Source organism: Carassius auratus, chromosome 46, assembly GCF_003368295.1.
Source record: "Carassius auratus strain Wakin chromosome 46, ASM336829v1, whole genome shotgun sequence".
NCBI lineage: Eukaryota > Metazoa > Chordata > Actinopteri > Cypriniformes > Cyprinidae > Carassius > Carassius auratus.
Window position 1 is genome coordinate 10,632,994 of NC_039288.1, and position 23,084 is coordinate 10,656,077.

General features: G+C 37.8%; 1 protein-coding gene across 1 annotated transcript in view; it reads left to right on the plus strand.

Annotated features, from left to right (window-relative positions):
- The window catches only part of LOC113064144 (pyruvate carboxylase, mitochondrial-like), a 104,724-nt gene extending 83,470 nt beyond the window's left edge, over positions 1–21,254 (plus strand). The window contains exons 11-21 of the mRNA XM_026234737.1: positions 3,196–3,340; positions 4,452–4,541; positions 5,077–5,298; positions 6,043–6,199; positions 7,216–7,456; positions 7,682–7,931; positions 12,963–13,207; positions 16,045–16,224; positions 17,388–17,636; positions 17,814–17,954; positions 18,952–21,254. Coding sequence (XP_026090522.1) covers positions 3,196–3,340; positions 4,452–4,541; positions 5,077–5,298; positions 6,043–6,199; positions 7,216–7,456; positions 7,682–7,931; positions 12,963–13,207; positions 16,045–16,224; positions 17,388–17,636; positions 17,814–17,954; positions 18,952–19,203 — 2,172 coding nt within the window. The 3' untranslated portion in view covers positions 19,204–21,254. The remainder of the gene's footprint in view (positions 1–3,195; positions 3,341–4,451; positions 4,542–5,076; positions 5,299–6,042; positions 6,200–7,215; positions 7,457–7,681; positions 7,932–12,962; positions 13,208–16,044; positions 16,225–17,387; positions 17,637–17,813; positions 17,955–18,951) is intronic.
- The last annotated feature ends 1,830 nt before the right edge of the window (positions 21,255–23,084 follow it).

Here is a 23,084-nt window from a genome sequence, read left to right on the forward strand (position 1 = left end):
AAGAGAAGTAATAACTTAAAATATTGGGTTCTGTAATTAAGGTAACTAAATAATATGTGTGGTTTGAGAATTAATTGGGACAATTATTTTGTAGTAAAATATGCACGACTGTTCAAAAATGTAGTTAAATTTTTTTTTTTTTTTTTCTTTTTTTGCAAAGACACTTTTATTCAACAAGGATGGCTAAAATTGTTCAAAAGTAACGTTAAACACTTGTACACTGTGCAAAAAAAGAATAATTTTTAAACAATGAGTTTTCTGTTATTCAAAGAATCCTGGAATAAATTCATCCTGGTTTCCACAAAATTAAGCAACACAACTGTTTTAAACCGTGTTAATGATAATAATAAGAAATGTTTGTTGAGCATCAAATCAGCATAATAAAATAAATTCTGAAGGATCATTATTATTTATAAAAATATACTTTTAAGTATATTAAAATAGAAAACTGTTACTTTAAATTGTAGTAATATTTTACTTTAATAGTATTTTAGTATATTTAGCAGTTACGGTTTTTCAAATAATTTCAACTAAAGCAAAAGTCTACATTCAAAAACATTTTAAAGAATTGTACGGACCCCAAATGTTTGAACAGTAGGGTATGTGCTTACATAAACAATGCAAATCTGCAATATTTAAATATAACAATCACCGTTTCCACACAATTTGAAGACTTAATCTGATGTACTATTTCTGAAAGATTTTTGCTGCTGGTGCCTTTCTCATTCACATCAGCATTTTGCTGATGGGTGATATTTCGTATCTTGTTGAGGTTTGAAAGATGAAAATAAAAAATAATGTCTTGAATTTAATTAAACATCCCATGTGGATTTTACTTACGAATAAATTTGCTCCTAGGTCTTTCTCAGTCGATTGCCCTCAGAATTGTCAAAATGTGTGGAAGACTTCATTATAATAATGGAAGCTTTTATAGTAATAATTTGCTATCAGTTGAATATAATATGAATTAAGAGGAAAACATTTCTAGTTTGGTGTTGTTTAAGCCATGTTTGAGCCTTTCTGATGAGGCTGTGGAGGCACAGAAGGTTTGGAAACAGAGGAAAGCACTTGAGATATTTCAGCACCCTGGACAGCTCTAAACTCTGAGCTAGTCAAACTGGTTAAATCTGAGATATCAAGTTTTGATATCACCATCTGTACTTCCATCTGTCTTGTTATACAGGTCGCGTGGCTGGATGGTTGGCATTGTACAGTAACTGCTCATCTTAACCCTGTATTCTTCAATGTGGCTGGTCTTTATTCTAAATGTAAAAATCCAGACAGGTAGCCGTGAATACGATATATTCACAGCCTGTCTGTGCTTAAATGTTTAAACTCCAGTGCTTTCTCTCTCCCGCTCTCTCTTATTCTCTTTCTTCCCTGACTTTATCCAGGCGCTGTGGAAAGATTGTGGGCAATAAGTTGTTTCCAGCAATACCCAGTGGTTTATCACTAAACAACACTATCCAAGCAAAGCTGTAAAAAGATATTTCCTTTACCAGCCAAGAGAAGCTCTTGATTATTGTGGATTTATGTGCATGCTTGTGCTCTTCAGGAACATGGTTGTTTTGTATTGAACATATTATGGACAGGATGTGGTTGCAGAATCATGTTATTGAAAGTCCCTTGTTTGCTGTGCTTTCACAAAAATCATTAGGCCTCTTTTATGAATTATTATACCAATGGAAATAAAACAAACACAAAAGCGTTGTTTTTTTACTTAGATCTAAAATAAATACTTTCTTAATTTTATTTCTCTTTGAATTGTGTTTGCTTAAGGCAGAATTGTACAATAAAATTGGAAAAAAATTGAACACTCTGACTTCAAAGTGGGGTCAGACCTGATGCTGAAACAAAAGAATCAAATAATTTTGCCACTGACAGATATATAACACTGGGTAATTTTTCTCAGTAAATACATGTACAAGATAATATAAAGTATATATTTTTGTTTCATTGGATTCTCTTTAGACTTGATTATCTTATTATTATCTTTTGGGTCATATTTATGCAGAAATACAGAAAATTCTTGTTTACAAACATTCAAGCAGCACTGTAAGATTTGTAACTGTTGTTGTAAAAAATATATATATTTTTCTCTACATATTTCCCATTTTCAGTTCATGGTTTTGATGACTTCACTATTATTCTAAAATTTCGAAAACCGTAATAAGAATGAGTAAGTGTGTAAACCTTTTTCATTAGTAGTATCGGTCCTATTTTTCGAGATGAAAGCAAACTATTTTCTGTAAATATTGTGATTACTGAAGAATGACACCGTACCGTATAAGGTGCATACAGTGTGCTTTGGGTTTGAAATGCTTAGTTAGTTTTTTGATGCAAACGTTTGGAATGAGGAGGAATCCTGCAGTTAGAAGAATCTGGGTCAGAGTGCTGGCGGATTAGAGCCAACTCCTTCATACTCTCAATTCTTGGGAGAAGAATTGGACTTGGCCTGTCTTTTGGCTTCTTTTCTTCCTCATCCTCAATCTCTCCTTCTTCTCTTAAGGTCTTTGTTAAACTCTTCCTGAGAGAATCGATGTGTGATGTGTATGTATGTAAGTGGCAAGGGTGCAAAAGCCAAGTGCTAAAACTATTGCGTTCCAATTAACACTTGGCTTATTCTGTTAGTCTCTCACATCTGCTCCCCCTTCAGCTCGATCTCTTCAACCTTCTGATTTCATACCCTGTCTGAACCTTTATTATCTCCCCTTCTCCGGCTGCCATTGGAGTCCATTATCAACAGTCAGGATAATGGATTCTGGAAAAATCCCTCATGTTCAGCCATTGGTTTCAGCTCAGAGCAGTACAGGAACGCATGTAGCAGACTATATCCAGAATACAGGACTTAATGTATTGTATGTCAGCTCAGAATATTGAGTTGTTTCTTCATGCTGTAACAGTGAGCACAGTTTCCTCAGTGACCCGAGCCCAATTTGCACACACTCAAAGGCAGGTTTGATGGTGATGGAAGGGAGTATTGAGTGTTTAGATAATGGTATTGATTTTAGAGCTGCCTACCGAATGGTCCCATCTGCCCCGTGTAGGACCATTAGCACCTAAGCTCAGATCATATGAGAGCACAGTCTTCCTCTCTCAAGAGCTACCCACTTTAGGCTCTCTCCAGCTTTCAGCTCATCGGTTGCACAGAACTAGTTAAAATAAATACATATCTATTCTCTTTTCTCTCCCCAGACAAACATCCCGTTCCTCCAGAACGTGCTGAGTAATAATCAGTTCCTGAATGGGACGGTAGATACTCAGTTCATCGACGAGAATCCAGATCTCTTCAACCTCAAACCGGTGCAGAACCGAGCCCAAAAACTGCTTCACTACCTGGGTAACCCTTTGTTGAACAGTTGATTCAGTGAACATAATTCACACTTTGTTTGACTGAATTTGAATGTCCAAATTTGTTTTCTTATGTTTATTTCATATTTTATATTTGATTCATTTCTTAAGTGCATTTAGTTACTTTTAGAGTCAGAAATTAACTTTTTTTTTTATCAGAGGCATTTATAACTTAATGAGGATATTTATTGCAAGCCATAAAACACAGCATGTTGTCCATTTATGACAAAAACTCAGTTGAGTTAGAGTTAATTTTCAGTATGACCAGGTATGGCTGCTAAATATAAAAAATCTAATCAAGTAGCTTTAAATAATACACAAGATGTCATGAAACAATAAGCCTTTATTGCACTAATTTCAACTAAACACATTATTAAATAGAATATTACAGAACAGAAGGTCAGACAGCAGGTAAAATTAAAGTCCATAGAATATATCAAGGACATTTTTGACCCCACATTGATAACATCTGGGAAATTATCACTTTCATTGTGTAAAACTTTTTATTTATTTAATTTTATTGAGGTGCAGTAAAATGACTGAATGCATGTTTAATGCATCAGTTATCTTATTACAGATTATAAACCGCTCTGGGTTTTTATTATGAATGCTTAACATCAGTGCAGTGCAGAGAGATTTTAACCATTTAAAAGCTTGGCATCAGTAAGACTTTTTTTGAAAGAAATACAATACTCAACTAAGTTTGATCAAAAGTGAGAGAGTAAAAAAAAAAGAGTAAAGACATTTTTTGAAGTTTCTATTTAGCAGTGGACTCTGGAAAAAAAATATTAGAAAAGCACAATATTAGAACGATTTCTGAAAGATGAGAAGATATTTATTTTAAAAATAAGAATAATAAAATGAAAGAAATTGAAAGGTATTGTGCATATGAACAAAAAAGTGTACTTTTCACCATCCCTGCTCTTTCTCAGCAGCCCTTTACAAAGTTTAAATTAAGCCAAGAGCCAAAACCTTTTAAGTAACGTGGGCTGTGCAGTCTCCAGTCCACTTGACCCATCCACTCAGTGTATTATACCAGCAGAGGTGGATTTGAAGCAGTTTGGACTGTTTGTGTGTGATTGCGTTTGCTCGTCATTCAGGGCATGTTATGGTGAACGGCCCGACTACTCCGATACCTGTCAAGGCTAAGCCTTCCCCCATCGATCCGGTCATCCCACCAGTACCCCTCGGTGAGAAACACACACACTTTCCTTATCTGAAATTCACATGCTGTCAGTTTCTCACACTACAAACTCAATATAAGCTGCCTTTTCACTTGGTTGCTGTGATATTTCATTGATGCATTGCAGAAAGCATGATGTAGAGTATGTTTACATCTTTCACAAGGTGGTCATAATTCATCCTTCCCCCTGAGCGTATCATGAAGTTACCCTTGACTATATTATATTATAATCCACATCAGGAGGAACATAACATTAAGACGTTTGTTTGCAAAAGAGCCCCTCCATCACATTTTCATTTACTTTTTTACTTTACTTCTCTTTTCGCTCTTGGCACATGTCCAAACAAATCCATACGAGATGTATGGATTTGTTTGGACATGTGCCAAGAGCGAAAATCAATCGTTGTGTTCTAGAAAAACTACTTCATTTTTTTTTAAGATGCACAGTCTTCTGTGAATAATTGCCGTTTGTAGTCCTACGCAGCTTGGTGTTAATGATCTCGGTGTTATTAATTGGCAGTTTGTTTGAATGCACTCTGCAGGTGAGCCACCAGTGGGTTTCAGGGATGTGTTGCTGAGAGAGGGTCCAGATGGTTTTGCGAAGGCGGTACGTGCCCACCAGGGTCTGCTGCTTATGGACACTACGTTCAGAGACGCCCACCAGTCCCTCCTGGCCACTCGCGTACGCACTCACGACCTCAAACGGATCGCACCTTTTGTGGCTCACAGCTTCAGTAACCTCTTCAGCGTGGAAAACTGGGGAGGTGTGGTACTAGTTCGACACTGTTGTTTTCTTTCCTTCTCATTCTTTCTCTTTCTCTTCCTCCCTCACTATTTTTTGCTTTATCGCTCTCATGCATTCTAGCAGCAAACCCAGCATACTATTCTCCAGTATGCTATTCTCCAGGGTCTGGTTTTAATTGTTCTTAGTAGCGCTGGATGTTTTAGTACTTTTAAGGTATAAATGTTTATTTAAAAAAAAAAATGCAATTCCACTGTTAAATTGTTTGATCATTTCACTAATTAATACGTTTAAAACCATTTTTTCAAAAGGTGTGTTTTCACAGCCTTTTCCTTTGTATCATAAATCAAATAAAACCGAAATAGTAAGCAACTACTACTGGCAAAACACAATGTATTTTTAGATACATGTTGGCATATGGATTATGGATACATGAAATGATTAAAAATTTTCAGGGAAAGAAAATATAAATATTAGACGAGAAACCTAAAGTAAATGAAAATTAAGAATGTCGCTTTGGCAACTAAAATAAAACTAATAATAAAACCAAACTTTAAATAAATCAAATATGAACAAATTTCTTAAACTGTGTGTTAAATTCATTTCTGGAATCAAAGTGTGGGATTGCATCATGATTCCAGTAGGAAGGTGCTTTACACACTTCTTTTGAGTTTTCCACATCTGTTCCACCTTTAAACTGATCCTCTGTTTTTTTTTTTTTTTTTTTTTTTTTTTTTTTTTTTTTTGTCTCTTTCGTCTTCACCAGGCGCTACTTTTGATGTGGCAATGCGTTTCCTATGTGAGTGTCCCTGGAAAAGGCTTCAAGAGTTGAGGGCTCTGATGCCAAATGTGCCTTTTCAGATGCTTCTGAGAGGTGCCAACGCCGTTGGATACACCAACTACCCCGACAATGCCGTCTTCAAGTGAGTCATGTGGCATCTTACACCTCAACCTGCTCACAGTCTGAATGAACTTCTCAAATGTTAATCTTTTTACTGAATGTAAATGTTCTGATTCAGATTCCACTTACAGTAATGATTATTTTCATACCTTCGAGGAAGCACGTGAGGAATCAAATTGAAAATTACTCTTTTAGTTTTTTGCCAATATTAAAAAGAACCGGCTCATTAGAGTAATTTGTTCATGAATTGCTTACTATGACTTTGTGTTGCATTGAATAGTAAATGATTTAGCCATTACACTGTAGATTCAGGAACAGCACAATGCTGCTGCTGAATAGTGCCACATGAAACAGTATTTTAATATGGTTTCCCGCCCACTTCAGCGGAAGAATGTAGACATTAACGAACAAACTGAAAAATCATTCAGTTCCACTATTTGTTAGAAAAACCCTTTGTCTTCACTAGCTTTTGTCTTCTCCATTTGTTTCTTGCTGCCACTGACTCTGGCCCCAAGCACCATTCAGATGGCTTTTAATTCATATTAGAATGAGGAACTGGGAGCATTTGTGCTCATTTAATGGTTTTGTTTCAGTCTTATGGCCCAAACATCTCCCATAAAATTGTAGGCAACATAAGCAACTGACATTTTGATGGGCGCTAATACTTGCTTAAATCAGGTCGGAGAGCAAAGCTAACAGGAATCTTTAATAGTATTTATATGTGAACATTTTGAATTAGCTTTTTTGTCGTTTCGTTTGGTTTGAATTTCTTTTTAATCAATTTTGTAATGTGCTTTTGTCATTTTATTTGTTTTTTATAAAAGTGCTATTTCAGTTTATTTTTTATTTCAGTATAATTTGTCATTTTAGTGACATTTTATGATACTTCAGCTTTAATTTGTCAGTCAGTACCCAGTGTAGTTTAAGTTTTTAATCTTATTATATAAAATAGATCTATTTATTACAATATATAACACCGAATCAAACAGCTCTGTGATTTATCGATACTCATTCCATCATTTCCTCTGTTTTTGTTAGGTTCTGTGAGGTGGCCAAAGAAAACGGTATGGATATCTTCCGCGTGTTTGACTCGTTGAACTATCTTCCAAACATGTTCTTGGGGATGGAGGCAGCCGGTGCAGCAGGAGGAGTGGTGGAGGCGGCCATCTCCTACACCGGCGACGTTTCTGACCCCACGAGGCAGAAATACTCTTTAGACTACTATCTCAAACTAGCAGATGAACTGGTCAAGGCTGGAACGCACATCCTTTGTATCAAGGTGGTTGTTTGTTTATTTTTGTGTGGGCTTTTTTTTTCCTTTTTTTTATTTTATCCATTTGTCTGTTTTGTTAACCTCAACTCTTGCTCACTCTTTCATCTCAACTGCTGCTCCCACTCTGCCTCCACCCACACATAAAATACCTCTGCATCACTGTCTCTGTTTGTTTCTAGTGCACTTCTCTCACTTTTCTTTACGTTCTCCCTCTGTCTCTTTTCTCTGCAGGACATGGCGGGTCTCCTAAAGCCGGACTCTGGCCGTTTGCTGGTGGGTGCATTGAGGGACCGTTTCCCAAACGTGCCGATCCATGTGCACACTCACGACACCGCAGGGGCCGGAGTGGCTGCCATGCTGGCGTGTGCAGAGGCAGGAGCAGACATTGTGGATGTGGCAGTTGACTCCATGGCGGGAATGACATCACAGCCCAGCATGGGTGCCATTGTGGCATGTGCCAAAGGCACCAAACTCAATACTGGTGAGGGCTGTCAAACTGAGCTTATAGACACTATATTATTTATATGTATTATATTTATATTAGTGCTTTCAAAATTAGCACGTTAACGCAGGGGATTCATTTTTCAGTTTAACACTTTAAAAATATTTAACGCAGTTAACGCAGGGGTGGGGCCAGGGTTCGCCATTCCACTCACAACTGCTGTTTCTGTCATTTTTGTCTTGACAATAAATGCATTTATTCAGTCACAGAACGACCTTACAATCACATCAAACCGGAGATGTTTCAGACACGCGCTCCACTTAGGCATGAGTCAAATGAGTGCAGAAACAGTACTGTTCTTGCAGCGTTCTCTTCAATCGCACAAAGATGCCTGTGTGCACACGGTAGCCTTTATCATTTCATATCAAAGAGTAATGCATGCAATGTTGTGGTCAGCTAAGTCATGAAGTTACCAAAAAGATGATTAAAGCTGCCTTAAAACTGAGCTTTGCATGTAATATATTTTATATGAGTCACATTTAGGAATATGTCTCTGAAATGGTTTGCAAAACTGTCCTGGAACAGCCCAGCACTGTCTCACTCATCTAATACACTCGATTCAACTAGTCAGTTCATTATTGAGACTTTAAGACCTGAGGTGAGTCAGAAACGGTAATGAGATTTGTGAGAAAATATGATGCGTGTCAGATCCGCATGATGTTCAGGAGCGGCAGCTCTACAACCTAATAACTCTATTTGTCACAAAAAGAAAAAGAGAGGAAATCAATTACTTTCTATATAGCTTTAAAGATTAATTTATCTTTAATTTAGAATTTAGTGATTGATGAAAATGACAAAAGTGAAAATGACAAAAGTGAAAGTGACGTGACATACAACCAAGTATAGTGACCCATACTCGGAATTCATTCTCTGCATTTAACCCGTCCAAAGTCCACACACACAGGTGTGAACACACTCCTTGAACACACTCAGTGAACACACACCCGGAGCAGTGAGCAGCCTTTTTTGCTGCGGATCCCGGGGAGCAGTTGGGGGATTGGTGCCTTGCTCAAGAGCACCTCAGTCGTGGTATTGAGGGTGGAGAGAGCACATTCACTCCCCCATCTACAATCCCTGCCGGCCCGAGACTCGAACTCACAACCTGATTGATAACTTCAATTTCAATTTCTGTATGTTTCTGCTGAAGGGCACAGGTAGGACTAAATATGACATTTATTGTAATGGGTGTGTGTTTGTGTGTGTGTGTGTGTGTGTGGGTGTGTGTGTGTGTGTATGTATATATATATATATATATATATATATATATATATATATATATTTACATAAATACGTGTGCATGTACGTATGTAAATATGTAGTTATGATAGACTGATAGATGGACAGATGGATGAATGAATATGTAGATAGTTGTATAGATGGATGGACAGGTAGATAGTCAAAAAGTTGGGTGGATGAACAGTTAAATAGATAGATGTAAGTGTCGACAGATATATAGATATATTCAATTATAGCATATGTCCTGATGACTGTGATTGACAAGTTAATAAATTGTAGAAAGCAAAATAGTTTCTGGCAACTTTGTCTCATCCTGGTTAGGACATTATGTTAGAGTGATTAATTGGTTGTTTTGTTTTCAGTTGTTCTCTGTGCATATGAAACAGTTCCTCGTTTATTTTAGTTTTCCTGAGTTTCCATGATACAGCCCATCACTAATTTTCCAGGTCATATGTTAAAGGGAACATGATATAAACATTCTTCTATTATAAAAACTATTTTCATGAACAATTACTTCTCATCCTTCTGCAGTTGTGAAGCTCGTACTGCAACCCAAAATGCTCTTCGCAGTATTTAATATTCAACACACCTGTTTTACACTATTTTTTCACCTGCTGTACCTCAATTTAAGCAAATTCTCCCACGTTTTTATACAAATAATATTTATTTTCCCTTTTTCATAAAGTCAGCTAAAAGAAGAATAAAAGCAAACAAAGCAGGGCAGGAGTAGTAATTAAAGAAATTGGAAAAAAATGATAACTGCATGGCCAGTCAGCTCTGGAAAGAAGGAGAAGAGAAATAAATTGATGTTGAGGCGAATGAAAAGAGTAGAGAGAAGGGTCAGAGCGGACAGGCATCATTTGGATGTTGGTGGCTGACCCCTAGACCTTTCCTTAATTGTGACATTACTGTGTCTGCTGGTGCTTAACCTTCACTGATGAGTCTCGTGCCCCGTTGGGCCTTCTCGCAGTAGGGTGTGTGTGTTTGTGGCCAGACGTGTGGGAGACCATCTGTCCAACCCTGGGTCACTGTGTCACCTGCAGCTGTAGTGACCAGTGGCATGAAAATCTACTTCATTAAGGATGCTTCATACTGCCACAGCAAATGTCAACACTTCTGACATCCTTGTTGACTGTATAATTAACATCACTTAAGTTAAAGTGCTGTTGTGCTGAATATTGACATTCATTTGTGGATATTGTTTCTCTACAACTAATGGATTATTACAATATCGTTTTCAATATCGACCAATACTGATAGATTAAAAAGTCCAGTCAAGAGCCTTATAGAGAGAGCTCTTATAAAGTTTTCATATGGCACAAATTAAGGGCTAAACATGTCTGAAATCAGAGCAGAACATCTTAAATTCATAAAGTCATGGCGTTAAATGTTGAACTCATGGCAGAAAAAGGAATATCTTGAAATTGGCAAATATAGAAAGCGGCTATTAAAATTCTGGCTGTGTAAGCTTATATCCTTTACACACTAGACTTTCTAATTAAGCCACCAAACATCACATTGATGAATCACAGAGATGTGAGCTGTGGCACTAAAATAGCGGAAAACCCTGGTTGTTGTTTCTATGAAAGTCCATCTTTTATGTATAAATACAACCCCCTCCTCTGGAGCTCCACATGGTGTGGGTGTGTGACTTTGGCGGTACGCGATGCATCAGAGCTCACATGATGAGGAGGTGTTCACACCTTTGTTGATTCAGTTGGTTTTATTCCCACAAGATTCAGCCGTACCCCCCTCGCTCTCGGTGCCCTGCGTTTCTTTGGTTTTCGCTCCTGGAGGTGTTGCCTAGGTAATTGAATTGTTTGGAGGCTGTCGGGTTTCCTGTGGTAGTGTTATTGCAGTCTCTGTGCACTGTTTTGTTGCCATATGCAACATCCAGTATTAATCACCTGTTTACAGCTTTTTAAAACAAGCTGCTGTATGTGTTGATGTGAAGAGAAAGAGACAGTGCTGACAAACGCTTAATACTTTTTACAGCACTCGCAAGCCGGCACTGTATTAATATTCCCCAAGCATTCCATTTGTTCTCTCCTCCTCCTGAACCTCCGAACCTCTCAACATACTTACCAAAAATCAAACGAACTTGCATCGATGGAATGTTTAACATTTAAAATATAACTAAAGGCGATAACGTTATTGTCATGCTATTTGCACACTGAGTTCCGATTGGTCTTGTTTCTTTCATCCGTTTGCGTGCTGTATTGTGATCTGTGTTTTCTTTCATGCTTCTATCTAACCCTTTAGCCACCTTTACACAGCAACAGGTATCGCCTTTTGTGTTGATTCTCATGCACAGCTGACAAAAACAAGAACTGCTGAGTGTTTTGACAACCTGCAAATTGACTCTGTGGCACTTATGTAAAAATGTTCAAAATTAAACAGACACTATTTGTTGCAAATCTACTAAACGCAAAAGTTTGTTAACTGAATAACATCCTATAGTTTCTTTCTTTCTTTCTATAATTATTTATCATTGTTTCGCTTTTTGTATTGTTGTATCATTCTTTGTATTGTATCGTATCGTATCGTTTTGTGTAATTCTTTGTATTGTTGTATCTTTCTTTCTATCATTGTATCATTTACTGTATTTTTCTAACCATCCTTCCATGAATTTCTTCCCATCATCAGTTCATTAATTTCTCTTTCCACCCGTCCTCATCCATCCAAAATCTTTTTTCATCCATCTTTGAACTTTTCCATCATTTAACCATCATTTTGACAACTAAAATAAATCTATTGTTTCCCTATTTTAGACGAATTTCCATAATAGAGAATTAAAGTGAATAAAAAGGGATAAAATAAAGGTTAAAAGTGCCCTTATAAAACATACCAAGAAGTGAGTGAGGATTTATTGTGAAATGAGAGATGCCAAGCCAGTTTGCTTATCAGTCCATCTAGATGGATGGATGGATGGACGGATAGATAGATACAGCATCCTGTCATCTTCCCGATTGTCCTTCAACTTTCTCTTTCACCTTGTCATCATTTAATCTGCCTTTCTCGCTCACTCTATCAATCTCTCGTTGTCCTGCTCAGGTCCCTCCCAGAGTATCTCTCTTTCTCTATTTTCTTCAAGCTAGTTCATCACGATAAAGGCCGTGTGGCCAGAGATCAATTCCTGGACTGACTGACGTGCTCTGATAGATTGGTCTGCATGGGGCGAGCTGGACGCTCCGTTTTTTAACATCGTAACATCAATAGCGCCTAATAGCCTGTAGTCAGGGTCACAGCGAGTAGGAGAAGAAAAATGCATGCAAGCTAGTTTCGTGAGTGTTATTGTGATTTCCACAGTTGTTCTCTGGTATAACAAATATGTGCACGCACGTTAGAACAGATTTGTGCGCGTGTAAAACTATTGTGATCACAGTGATGTGCAATTAGTGAGATTGAGGGAGCCAAATGAGCATGTAAACTCTGTTGCAAGTGGCGCGCCTCGTTGATTGATTAATTGACTGACTGCTGCTGGTAAACGACGAAGCCGTGAGTGGCAGGAAGCAATCTATGCTCCGCCACCAATTCCCTGCTTCTACCACATACAGGCCTCTGTGTGCTGAGCTGTTGATGACTGATTAAAAGCTTTGGAAGAATGCCTGATTAGCTGGTGCAGTCTGTTTAAGAGACAAGGACTTTCATTATTTTTGATTAAATATTAGTCAGATAGTCATGTGTTGAGCTACTTGTTCTCCAATTGCTTATTCCTCTTGGTAGACTAATGATGTTTCATTTTTTCTCCACCCACTTTTGTCTCTTTCTCAGGCATCTCTCTTGAGAAGGTATTTGACTACAGTGAGTATTGGGAGGTGACCCGAGGCCTTTATGCTCCGTTTGACTGCACTGCCACCATGAAGTCTGGGAATGCTGATGTCTATGAGAACGAGATCCCAGGCGGCCAGTATACCAATCTCCACTTTCAAGCACACAGTATGGGGCTGGGGAACAAGTTTAAGGAGGTGAAGAAAGCCTACGTAGAGGCCAACAAGCTGCTCGGTGACCTCATCAAAGTGAGCAATTCAATCCTATTTTTAGTTATTTATGATGGGCTTTGTAGACTTGAGCTCTGTTCACTCATGCCCATAATGCAACAGTCAAGTTGTCCCATTTGAGAAAACTACAGCCATAATCTTGGATTGATTAATAAGAGATGGGTTAGAAATTACAGCAAAAAATGGGCAAAGACTGACTCCTATGAAGCATTGCAAATGTATTTGTTTATATCATTTGAATACTTTGTCGAACATTGTATTTTGCTAATTTTTTTTATTATTTTTTACTTTAAATCAAAATTAGCAATTTTATAATCCCCCTCTGAGTCTGGATTTGCATTGAATTCTTTAATAGGAATTGAATTTAGAGAAAATTAATTTTAAAAAAGCTGTCAGAACCAAGGATCCTGAAAAGTATGCAGTGCCTTTAACACTATTCAGTGATTGCCAAATGAGAAATCAGGTCAGCTCATTTCTTATGAAATGTTATAATACTTGAAAGGTTTTAGACATGATGACTCAAATAGAAAAATAATAATGCAGTAGTACACGATGCATTAATGTGCAAACTGTTCTGATAAACTCCTTCAACCCTTCATGTCTGTTATTGCTGATGTTAATCCAGATCTTCAGTCTCTCTGAAATCACACAGACATTTACATTTCTCTAGTCTGGTGTCTTTATATGTAATCAGACATCACACATTTTAACTAATTAGGTTGACGTCTCTTCCTCAGATGTTGTTTCACACGCTTGAGTCGTGATGTTGTCGAATGCTCACGTTTTATGAGTCATTCCTTTTATTGTCAAGCATGTCCATTTCCCAGTTTGCTGATATTAATCTGATGTTAGAATTCTTCAAAAGTATTTTGTTGTAATTAGATTTATTTTATGTCAAATGTAAAGTGCAGACATGTAACATCACTTCCTCTATCATCCAAATATTCAGTTCTTATTACACTTTCATCAAAGGTCATTTATTCAAAGACTGCGTTGGACAGCTACCACTTTGAACTCCCTTGGAGGATATAAAATATAGATGTTTTTGTCCGAGGGTTTTGCAGTTGTTTTCCTATAATTTTGCACTGGAATAGATTCATTTTCCTTTAATTTATTTTTATTTTTTCTGTGCATACTAGTACTAGTGAGAAATCTGTCATAAGATATCATTAACAGCATAAAATCCACTCAAGCCTTTAGTAGGTAGAAACTGATAAAGAAAAATATAAAGTAAAGATAGTTACATGTCCATGAAAAATATATATATATATATCATATGCAATATATATTTTTAATTTCACAGTTTTTCTTCAATCTGTCCCCCATTTGAATTATTTTATCCTTTACTAGATTATTTTAAATGTTTCTTTGATGTGGCAAATAAAAATTTGAATGATGATGATGATAATAGAGAAGTGTTTTATTTATATAGCACCTTTTTAACACTTAATATCACTTTCAGAAATGTTGTTTTCTACTAATAAATATTGCCTTGCGTATTATAATTTTTTTTTTTTTTTTTAAGTATTTCATATAGTCTCTTGTTTAATATGAGCTCATAAACACTGCATGTATTATAATTATAAAATAATTCTGCTTTTTAGCTTTATTCATAAAATGTAAAAACTCTAGGAATAACTGTTTCGAATATTAACTGCATTGGAAGATCTGATCACAAATAATGTGATATGCGACCACGGCTATTCGGCTAGATACTAGATAGTGGAACTAAGTGGTTAAGCAGCATTCAGTCTGGCTCTCTTGACTTGAAATCCAATTTCATATTCTGTACTTCCTGTATAATGTGAAATCCAAATCTTTTTTAGATGTCTATAATCAGTCCTTTCAGAGATTTAAAACAGATTTCACCCCTTCATTGCATTCAAGGTTGGAAGCCAGTCATTTGAGATGAGCAAATATGTGTTATTCATTAGATTCATGCAGAAGTGCTGGGTTTTTTCCCCGTTTTTCCATCAATGAATGGAACGTTTAAGATTGTTCATACACTGTAATCACGTCACGTGACCACCACGATCAACACAGTTTAAATCGCTCATATGCAGCATTCTCCCAGGTTAAATAGGGCTTAATTATCACCCCCTGCCTTCAGAAGGGTCTCACCCTCACTCTTGAAATCTGCTCACGCTCACAAGATCATGAGCACCGTGGACCCGAGAGCTCCTCTCTGAACCGCAGATTTAATTGCCTGTTTTCCTCTCTCTTTTCTCCTTCCACCTCCTCATCCCTCTTATTCCGTTGCAACCGTCTCAATCTCCAGATGAAATTTAATAAAAATAACTTGGCAAAAAAGAGGGGCAGAAAGAGGGAGCGAATAAATAATCCTGTCCCCGTCTCATATGGCCCAGAGACAGATCAACTGGGAAGAGCTTTAAGCAAAGCTTATCTGTTGTGTTTCAGAGAGGCTCTGACTGATCTCCTGCAATCAAAGGCGTCTGTGAGCGTTTGGTCTCGCCTTGCTGCTTTTCATTTCCCTGGGCTTAATTAAATGATCGGAGATAGTTGGCTTTCTGTTCTCAGAGTCCCCTCGCTGTTAATATTGTCAATATCGTAGGCCAGGCTAACAGTTAGCGCTGGGTTTCATCAGCGCCTCTCCGTTCTCTCTTTCTCCCATTCTTTTTCCCTTTTGTCCTTACGACAAATGTTATCTTCTCCCTTAGCTGTGTTTCTGTTTGCCACTGCACTCGGTCTCCTCTCTAATTCCTAGTTTATATTGGCCAGACGGCCTGAGGGTGGATAAGCCTGGCGGAGAGCTGAGATGTATCGATGGAGGTCTAAGCAAGCATGTCTTTCCTATCTTGCTTATCTGTCCTTCTCTTCTCTTCCCCTTTCTTCAGGTGACACCCTCGTCTAAGATTGTGGGCGATCTGGCGCAGTTCATGGTGCAGAACGCTCTGACTCGGGCAGAGGTGGAGGAGAGAGCGGACGAGTTGTCTTTCCCCCTCTCCGTGGTGGAGTTCCTGCAAGGACACATCGGCATCCCCCATGGAGGTTTCCCGGAGCCCTTCAGGTCAAAGGTACAATTAAATGTTGTACAGGGTCTAACAGTGGGCAAATTATTCGGTCAGCATTTACTCATCCTCATGTCAAGATATTTTAAATATTTTTTGTCTATACAATGAAAGTTAATGGGGTCCAGTGTTGTTGTTTTTTAATACAAACATTTTGATAGTAGGAATAGTGTTTAGGGTTCAAGTTAATAATACTGTAATACTGCCCCAGGGTTAGAAATATGGAATGAATGTCTTGTATGGGGTTGGGATGAATATCAAAGGGTCAGATGAAGGATTAAGAATTGATTATTTAAATGACTAAAGTTGAACTTAAGTTTAAAGAAAAAAGAGAAGGACCTGTTTTGTACAGTATTGCATTAATACAAGTTATTGAACATCTCTGCGGTGAGCAAAATAAGCTTTAGCTCTCTCGCTGAAGATATTCGGTTGATCGCAGTGAAGTCTGCCTTGAGAGGGTTTCCCTACGGTCTCTAGAGTGCATTAACGCTGTGTTGTGCTTGTCAGAGATACGCATGGCAAAACCGTGTCATTCCTTTTGTCTTGAACGCTCCAATTACCCTGCAGCCATTCCAGTGCAAGATTAGCCGTTTCCCTGACAAATGCGTCTCACATCAGAAATGAACAATGCTTGCGTTAAAGCCTCTCCGTGCATGCATGTGTATGCAGCTAATTTATTTACAACCTCTCTTTTTCAGAATTAGTAGGCCATCTGCTTTGCATATAATTCAGACAACAAACATTTGAGCAACGTGGCCTTATTTTTTTTTTTTCCCATCTGTTTTGTAACATTAATATTGTTCATCATTATGCAAGCTTTCGTTTGATTGCATAAAAAGTGTTTTTTTTAGGTCTGCGGTGTAGCCTTTGTTTTGATGTTATAAAAATGTACATTTTGCCATTTCAAGTAAAATTTTTCTACGCTACTTGCACTTGATTCTTCATCCGCTTAAATTCATTTAAATGAAGCAGTAGGGAGAGATTCATCCTGCTCCTGATAAGGATCGGTTATAAATATTCGGAGATTCATTGCGGGGCTCAGGGGGATTGCCAGCACTCTACATCATCCACTTACAAGCAGATTGAAAATACAACGAGGAAATATACGTTTATTGTGTGTTCAGGCACCTGCTCTTTTCTCAGGTCCTCATCACTTGTTTTTGGCACAGGTTTTGAAGTCTCTTCCCCGTGTGGAAGGGCGTCCTGGAGCCTCCCTGCCCCCCATGGATTTCCAGGTCTTGGAGAAGCAGCTGCGAGACGCTCACGGTGATGAAATCACCCCGGAGGATATGATGTCTGCGGCCATGTACCCCAAAGTGTTCCAGGAGTTCAAAGAATTCACCAGAACCTTTGGCCCTGTGGATTGTCTGGACACTAGACTCTTCCTGGATGGTCCCAAGATTGCTGAAGAGTTCGAGGTGGAAGGATATATAGATATATAACGTTTTCTATTATTAAACCAAAGTAGCATCACATTTTTATTTGCTGTTGCTGTGCCATAAATCTTCCTGTCATCCATGATTGTATGTGTCATTCCTACATTCCAGCCATAAGTTCCTTATTTCCTCTCCTCGTATGTCTGCTGTCTGTCTCAGGTGGAGCTGGAGCGAGGCAAGACGCTTCATATCAAGGCTCTGGCTCTAGGAGACCTTAATAAAGCCGGTCAGAGAGAGGTGTTCTTCGAGCTCAATGGTCAGCTGAGATCTGTTCTGGTCAAAGACACTGTGGCAATGAAGGTGGGTTTTCTTGTTTTATTTTTTGGCAGTTTTGCTCCAACTGCTTGAGGGTGGACTGACAAAAAGTCATTTATGTAAACAATGTAAATAAAACTGGTACGTTCATGATTTTATATGTCACATCCAGCGTCCAGAAAGCATTATTGTAAAATTGAGATTTTTCTGTACACATTTTACTATCGCATGAAACCAGCCATTAGTTTTAGTTATGTTATTAAAGTTTCAGATTTTTTAAATGTAGTTTTTATTTCAGTTTTCAGTTTTTGTTTCAGTTTATTTAGCTTGTTTTGGCGATTTAGGCGGCCATAATTAATGTGCTAACTGATATTTGTTAATAAAAAATTGATTGTGTAGCCTTCATATGTATCTCCATACAGTATGTATGTGTTAAATTTCACTTTCAAATTAGTGTAATTGCTGTCTAGTGACATTTTAATTTTTGTTTTCTAATACACCATGCATAAAAGTAATTAAATTATTATTATTGTGGACATTATATAATTTTAGTAAGTTTTGAAACATTTGGAAAATACAATTAATATTGTTTTTTGTTTTTTTTCAGGTTTTCGCAGTTATGTTTTAATTTTTTTATTTCTTTTCAATTTAAGTTTCCTAAATAAATACTGAACCAATATGTAAATATGTAATAATGTAATGTGTGTATATATATATGTGTGTGTGTGTGTGAATGTGTGTGTGTATATATATATATATATATATATCACACACAAACACAAATTTAATGGATAAATATAATAAATGTATATAAATATTTATATCAATTTATATAAAATGTATATAAATTTGGATGGATGTTTTCATAAACAATGTTTATATTGTAGTACCCATGTCACTATACACATTGGTGTCCTCATAAACAATTTAACAGAACACACACACAAATTATCTTATTATATTCAGCATGAACATATTTCTTGGGAATAGTTGTGTAAACGAAACCGATGTCCCTGCTAAATCAATTTTCATGTATTTGTAGGAGATGCATTTCCACCCTAAAGCCCTGAAGGACGTTCGTGGCCAGATTGGGGCTCCCATGCCTGGTAAGGTGGTGGAGGTCAAAGTGAAGCAGGGCCAGCAGGTGGAGAAAGGACAACCACTCTGCGTCCTCAGTGCCATGAAAATGGAGACGGTGGTGAACTCGCCGCTTTCCGGCACCGTGGCCAAGATCTACGTGACCGCCGACAGCACTCTGGAAGGAGACGATCTTATTCTGGAGATCACTGAATAGATATCATGAAGTCCAACAGCAGGGAATAACACATCACCACTGCCAATCCCTGCAAAGCTAAACACACACACACACTCAGTTACATATGAAGTCTGTCAATTTTTTGAAGCAGCATGCATATTAAGGGAGAAAGATTGAGCTTATTTTTACAGAATCTCAAAGAATGATGGATGAATCTGAAAACATTTTAACTTTCAAGCTTGAATACTTTGACTTTAGAGTCATATGTGCTTTTGTGATCCTCAGTCACTTTAGACGTGATGAGGATGTGAGCTAGTCTTATGCTGTTGTCCGGGAAATGTTTGTCAGTCTTTAATTAGTATTAATGAATGTAGTTCAAGTCTAAAAGATTTACACTGAAAATATAACAAGCAATAAATTAATGATAGAAAGAGACATAATTAATCAGATGCATTCCTAGTCACATTAAGTAACAACTTTGGTCGTGATCGTTTACATAAACTCAAAGCACTATAACTGGAAAAAATTGTATTTAAAAAAAACAAAAAAAACATGCACAATCCTTCCCTTCCCCTTAAAAGTCTTATGGTGCAGACTATCTTACTTGAATTACAAAGCGAAATTCAATTTATTTAAAGACAAATAGCTATGTCACTCGTACCCAACATTCTGACCAATGGCCTGCTTTGTTGCTGGGAAAATAAATGCAAGAATGGATCCGACCTCGTCTCTTGAGTCTTACACTTGAGTTGTGAATCATGTAAAGGTGGAGAATAGTTACCCAGGTGGTTTGGGCTGAAGTGAGCTCCACTGAGGCCGACGAGGATCGATGACTCTATATTCAAGAGCACTTATAGACTCCGCAGCAGCTTCACATTGAGTTGGAAGACAGGCTTTAGGGGAACGTCCTTTTCCCAGGGCGCGTCTCTTGCTTGTGTACCAATTCCTCTCTTAATGTGAATTTATTTCACTGTCCTGTTACATTCCCCTTTGCAGCAGATGCCTCATGGCTGCTGTAGTGACACCGAATGGCTTTATTCTCCAGCTTTCTCTAATTTCCCTTGTTGAACACGACTGATGTAATTCATAATAGATAATGAGAGGTTTAATTCAACGGCATTCGAGTAATTGAAAGCACTCAGCCTGAAATCTACGAGACGCACGGCTGTTGGGGCAAAAGAGGTCCATTGGGCTGCGTCTGATATGGTTTTAACAGTCTTGACTCTAAGTAGACCAATTCTTCATGAGGACCAATAGCCTGCACCGTGGATATCTTCTCATCGTTCATCATAGCATCCCAAGGTGGAGACTAGAGCGTGGTGTTTTATCCGTGTGAACCATACAGGCCCATAAATGTGATGATCGTCCCTTTAAATGGATGTTGCCATTAAAATGGAGCTAATGTTTTTTAGATGTAGATTTTACACCGCAGTCATCTCAGTTTACACGAGCACAGCACAAAGGACTTTATCGTGACAGGCGCAAAACTAGAGGATTTGTTGGGAGAGGGAAGCTTCCTGTTGGCTTTTGGACTTTTATGTGGTTCCCACATCAAGTCATCTCTGGAGAACCGTTCGTAGTTCAGCTCTGACAGCGCAGTCAAGCCAGCAACCCTCTCTGCGGTTCCATGAGGGTCTTTGAGTCGAGAAGTGGTTGATGCTTGGCTTTGTTTCATGCCACCAATACAACAATTCAGTATTTATCAAAGTTGTTGTTAAATGGGTCATGCGTCTTAATATAGCATCGTACATTGCTGATGAATAGGTACTTGACATTAACTCAAACGGTTGAATTTCGACAGGGTAAATATTTCTGTGCACAGATTATGTCACTGTTTTTTTTTAAATTGGGATTCTTCTGAAGGGAATTGGAACTAATTTGTGTGACATTTCGGATCTGATGCCTTTAATGGCATTCGTTATCTTTCCATTTGAATGCCGGTTTTTCTGTGAAGTTCATCTCTTTCGATCTGTTTTGATAATGAGAAATATAGCATATGCAAATACTAATGCACCATACCCTTGTGTGTGTTCTTTTATCATTGAAAAATGTTGGAGAAAATATATATGAATAAAAGGAATATAACCGTCTGTCTCCAGTGTCCTGTTTGATATTTTAGAATTTTGTGCATCTAAATCAATAATAAAACATGTGGTGATGTAATTGTTCGATTTGCACTCTCAAGTAGTCAATATACATGTGATTATGCAAACCACAATGTAAAAATAGCTTGACATGATGCTTTTATGAATCATTGTTTGAGTGGGTTCCATTCAGCTCAATATCTGTGATCAGGTGATCTCATGACATCACATGCCATTGATTGTCCGTCTATCTGCTACATGTGGCTCAAGAAACCATCTGTAATGGAAGATCCATCATGTGAATAATTATGTTCATTAGCTTCTTAGAGTCTTCTGATTAGGGATAGTTAGCCTGCCAACAATACTGCTGACTGATGGCTCCATATTGGTGCGCTTGTGGCAAAACGCGGTATAGGATTGTGGGATAATGTAGGAAAGATGGATGGAGCCCTGTGCATCCATATGCTCATTCTGTTCAGGCAGCGAGTGTGCGGTGAGTTGATTCGCTCAGCTGATGGATTGATATTGGATGAAACTCTGCAGGGTTAGTTTTTTTGTGTTGGTCAGTCTCATATATGATGGATCTCATATTGACAGTTGGGGTGTTCAATTGGGGGAAGAATGACTCGGAAGCATTAAATAAAATCTCATTTTTTTTATGAGACATACCAATATGACCCAACTGTAGGTGTGAATGTGGCATATGTCCTTGAAAAAAAAAAAAAAAAAACAGTGGATAATGTCTTTATTAGCTGTTCTTCGGGAGCAGAGAGTTTAACTTGTGGCATTTTGCAGTTATTGAGGCACTTTGACAGTCTTATCAGCAGATGTATGAATCAATGTTCTCTGCCCGGGCCTGTCAATCCCACAATCCTATTTTTATTGCCCAGCTTTCATCATCTTTTTTTTTTTTTTTTTTTTTTTTTCACACTCTCTCGGCTTCATGGTTTGCTGTCTGTTTCTCTTTCTCTCTCGCTAGTCTTTTATCACTATAACCCTGAAGGCCACCAGATAATTGCACGTTCCTTCCAGCTGTTAAAGCTCTGTTTAAAAAGGTTATCGTGTATTCAGGGAAAGTATTGGTATCCTTGCATGTTCCTGGCTGTAGGTACAGTTGTGAATTAGATATGAACATTCACAGTCTAGTCTCGCCACTCTGTAATACCATAGTGTCACAAAATATTCCTAAGCTTTATGTAATTCTGGCCTTTGGGTTGTCCTACACGTCCCTCCTGCATACATGAGTCTCAAATAAGCCACAATCAATACCGGAGTCATCCTGCAATGCTAATGTCCAAGAAGCCCTTTTGCTGGTCATCTAAATGTGCATACTTCCCTGTCTCATGTCATACAGTAAGCAAACAAAACCCGGATGACCGATCTACTGTACTGCTGAAATTTTGAAGGATGCAACCAGTGGATGCTTTGCTATCCCATAAGACCACAGGAGCTGAGGAACTGTCAGGTCTTGTTGAAAAACAAGTTGGTGGAGAAATGGGTGGACTCTTTTAAAGTGTATGTGCCTAGAAAGTTGTTCGTCAAGGTTAAATTTGACTTTAACATTTTACATTTTTGTGGTTTTAGTTTGTCGTAACTCAAAAATCAGGAGTCAAAGGCAGAGTTATACCCAAGAATATGTTTTGATTTATTGCCCAGACTTTTTTAGGTATCATACTATACAATCTGTTAAAATAAAGTTTGTATAGAGATTGTTTGCCCAAAAATGAAAACTCGTCACTCATTCTCATGTACTAAACCTGTAGGAATTTCTTTCTTCTTGTGAACACAAAATAATATAATTTTGAAGAATATTGGTAATATACAGTTGGGTGAGTA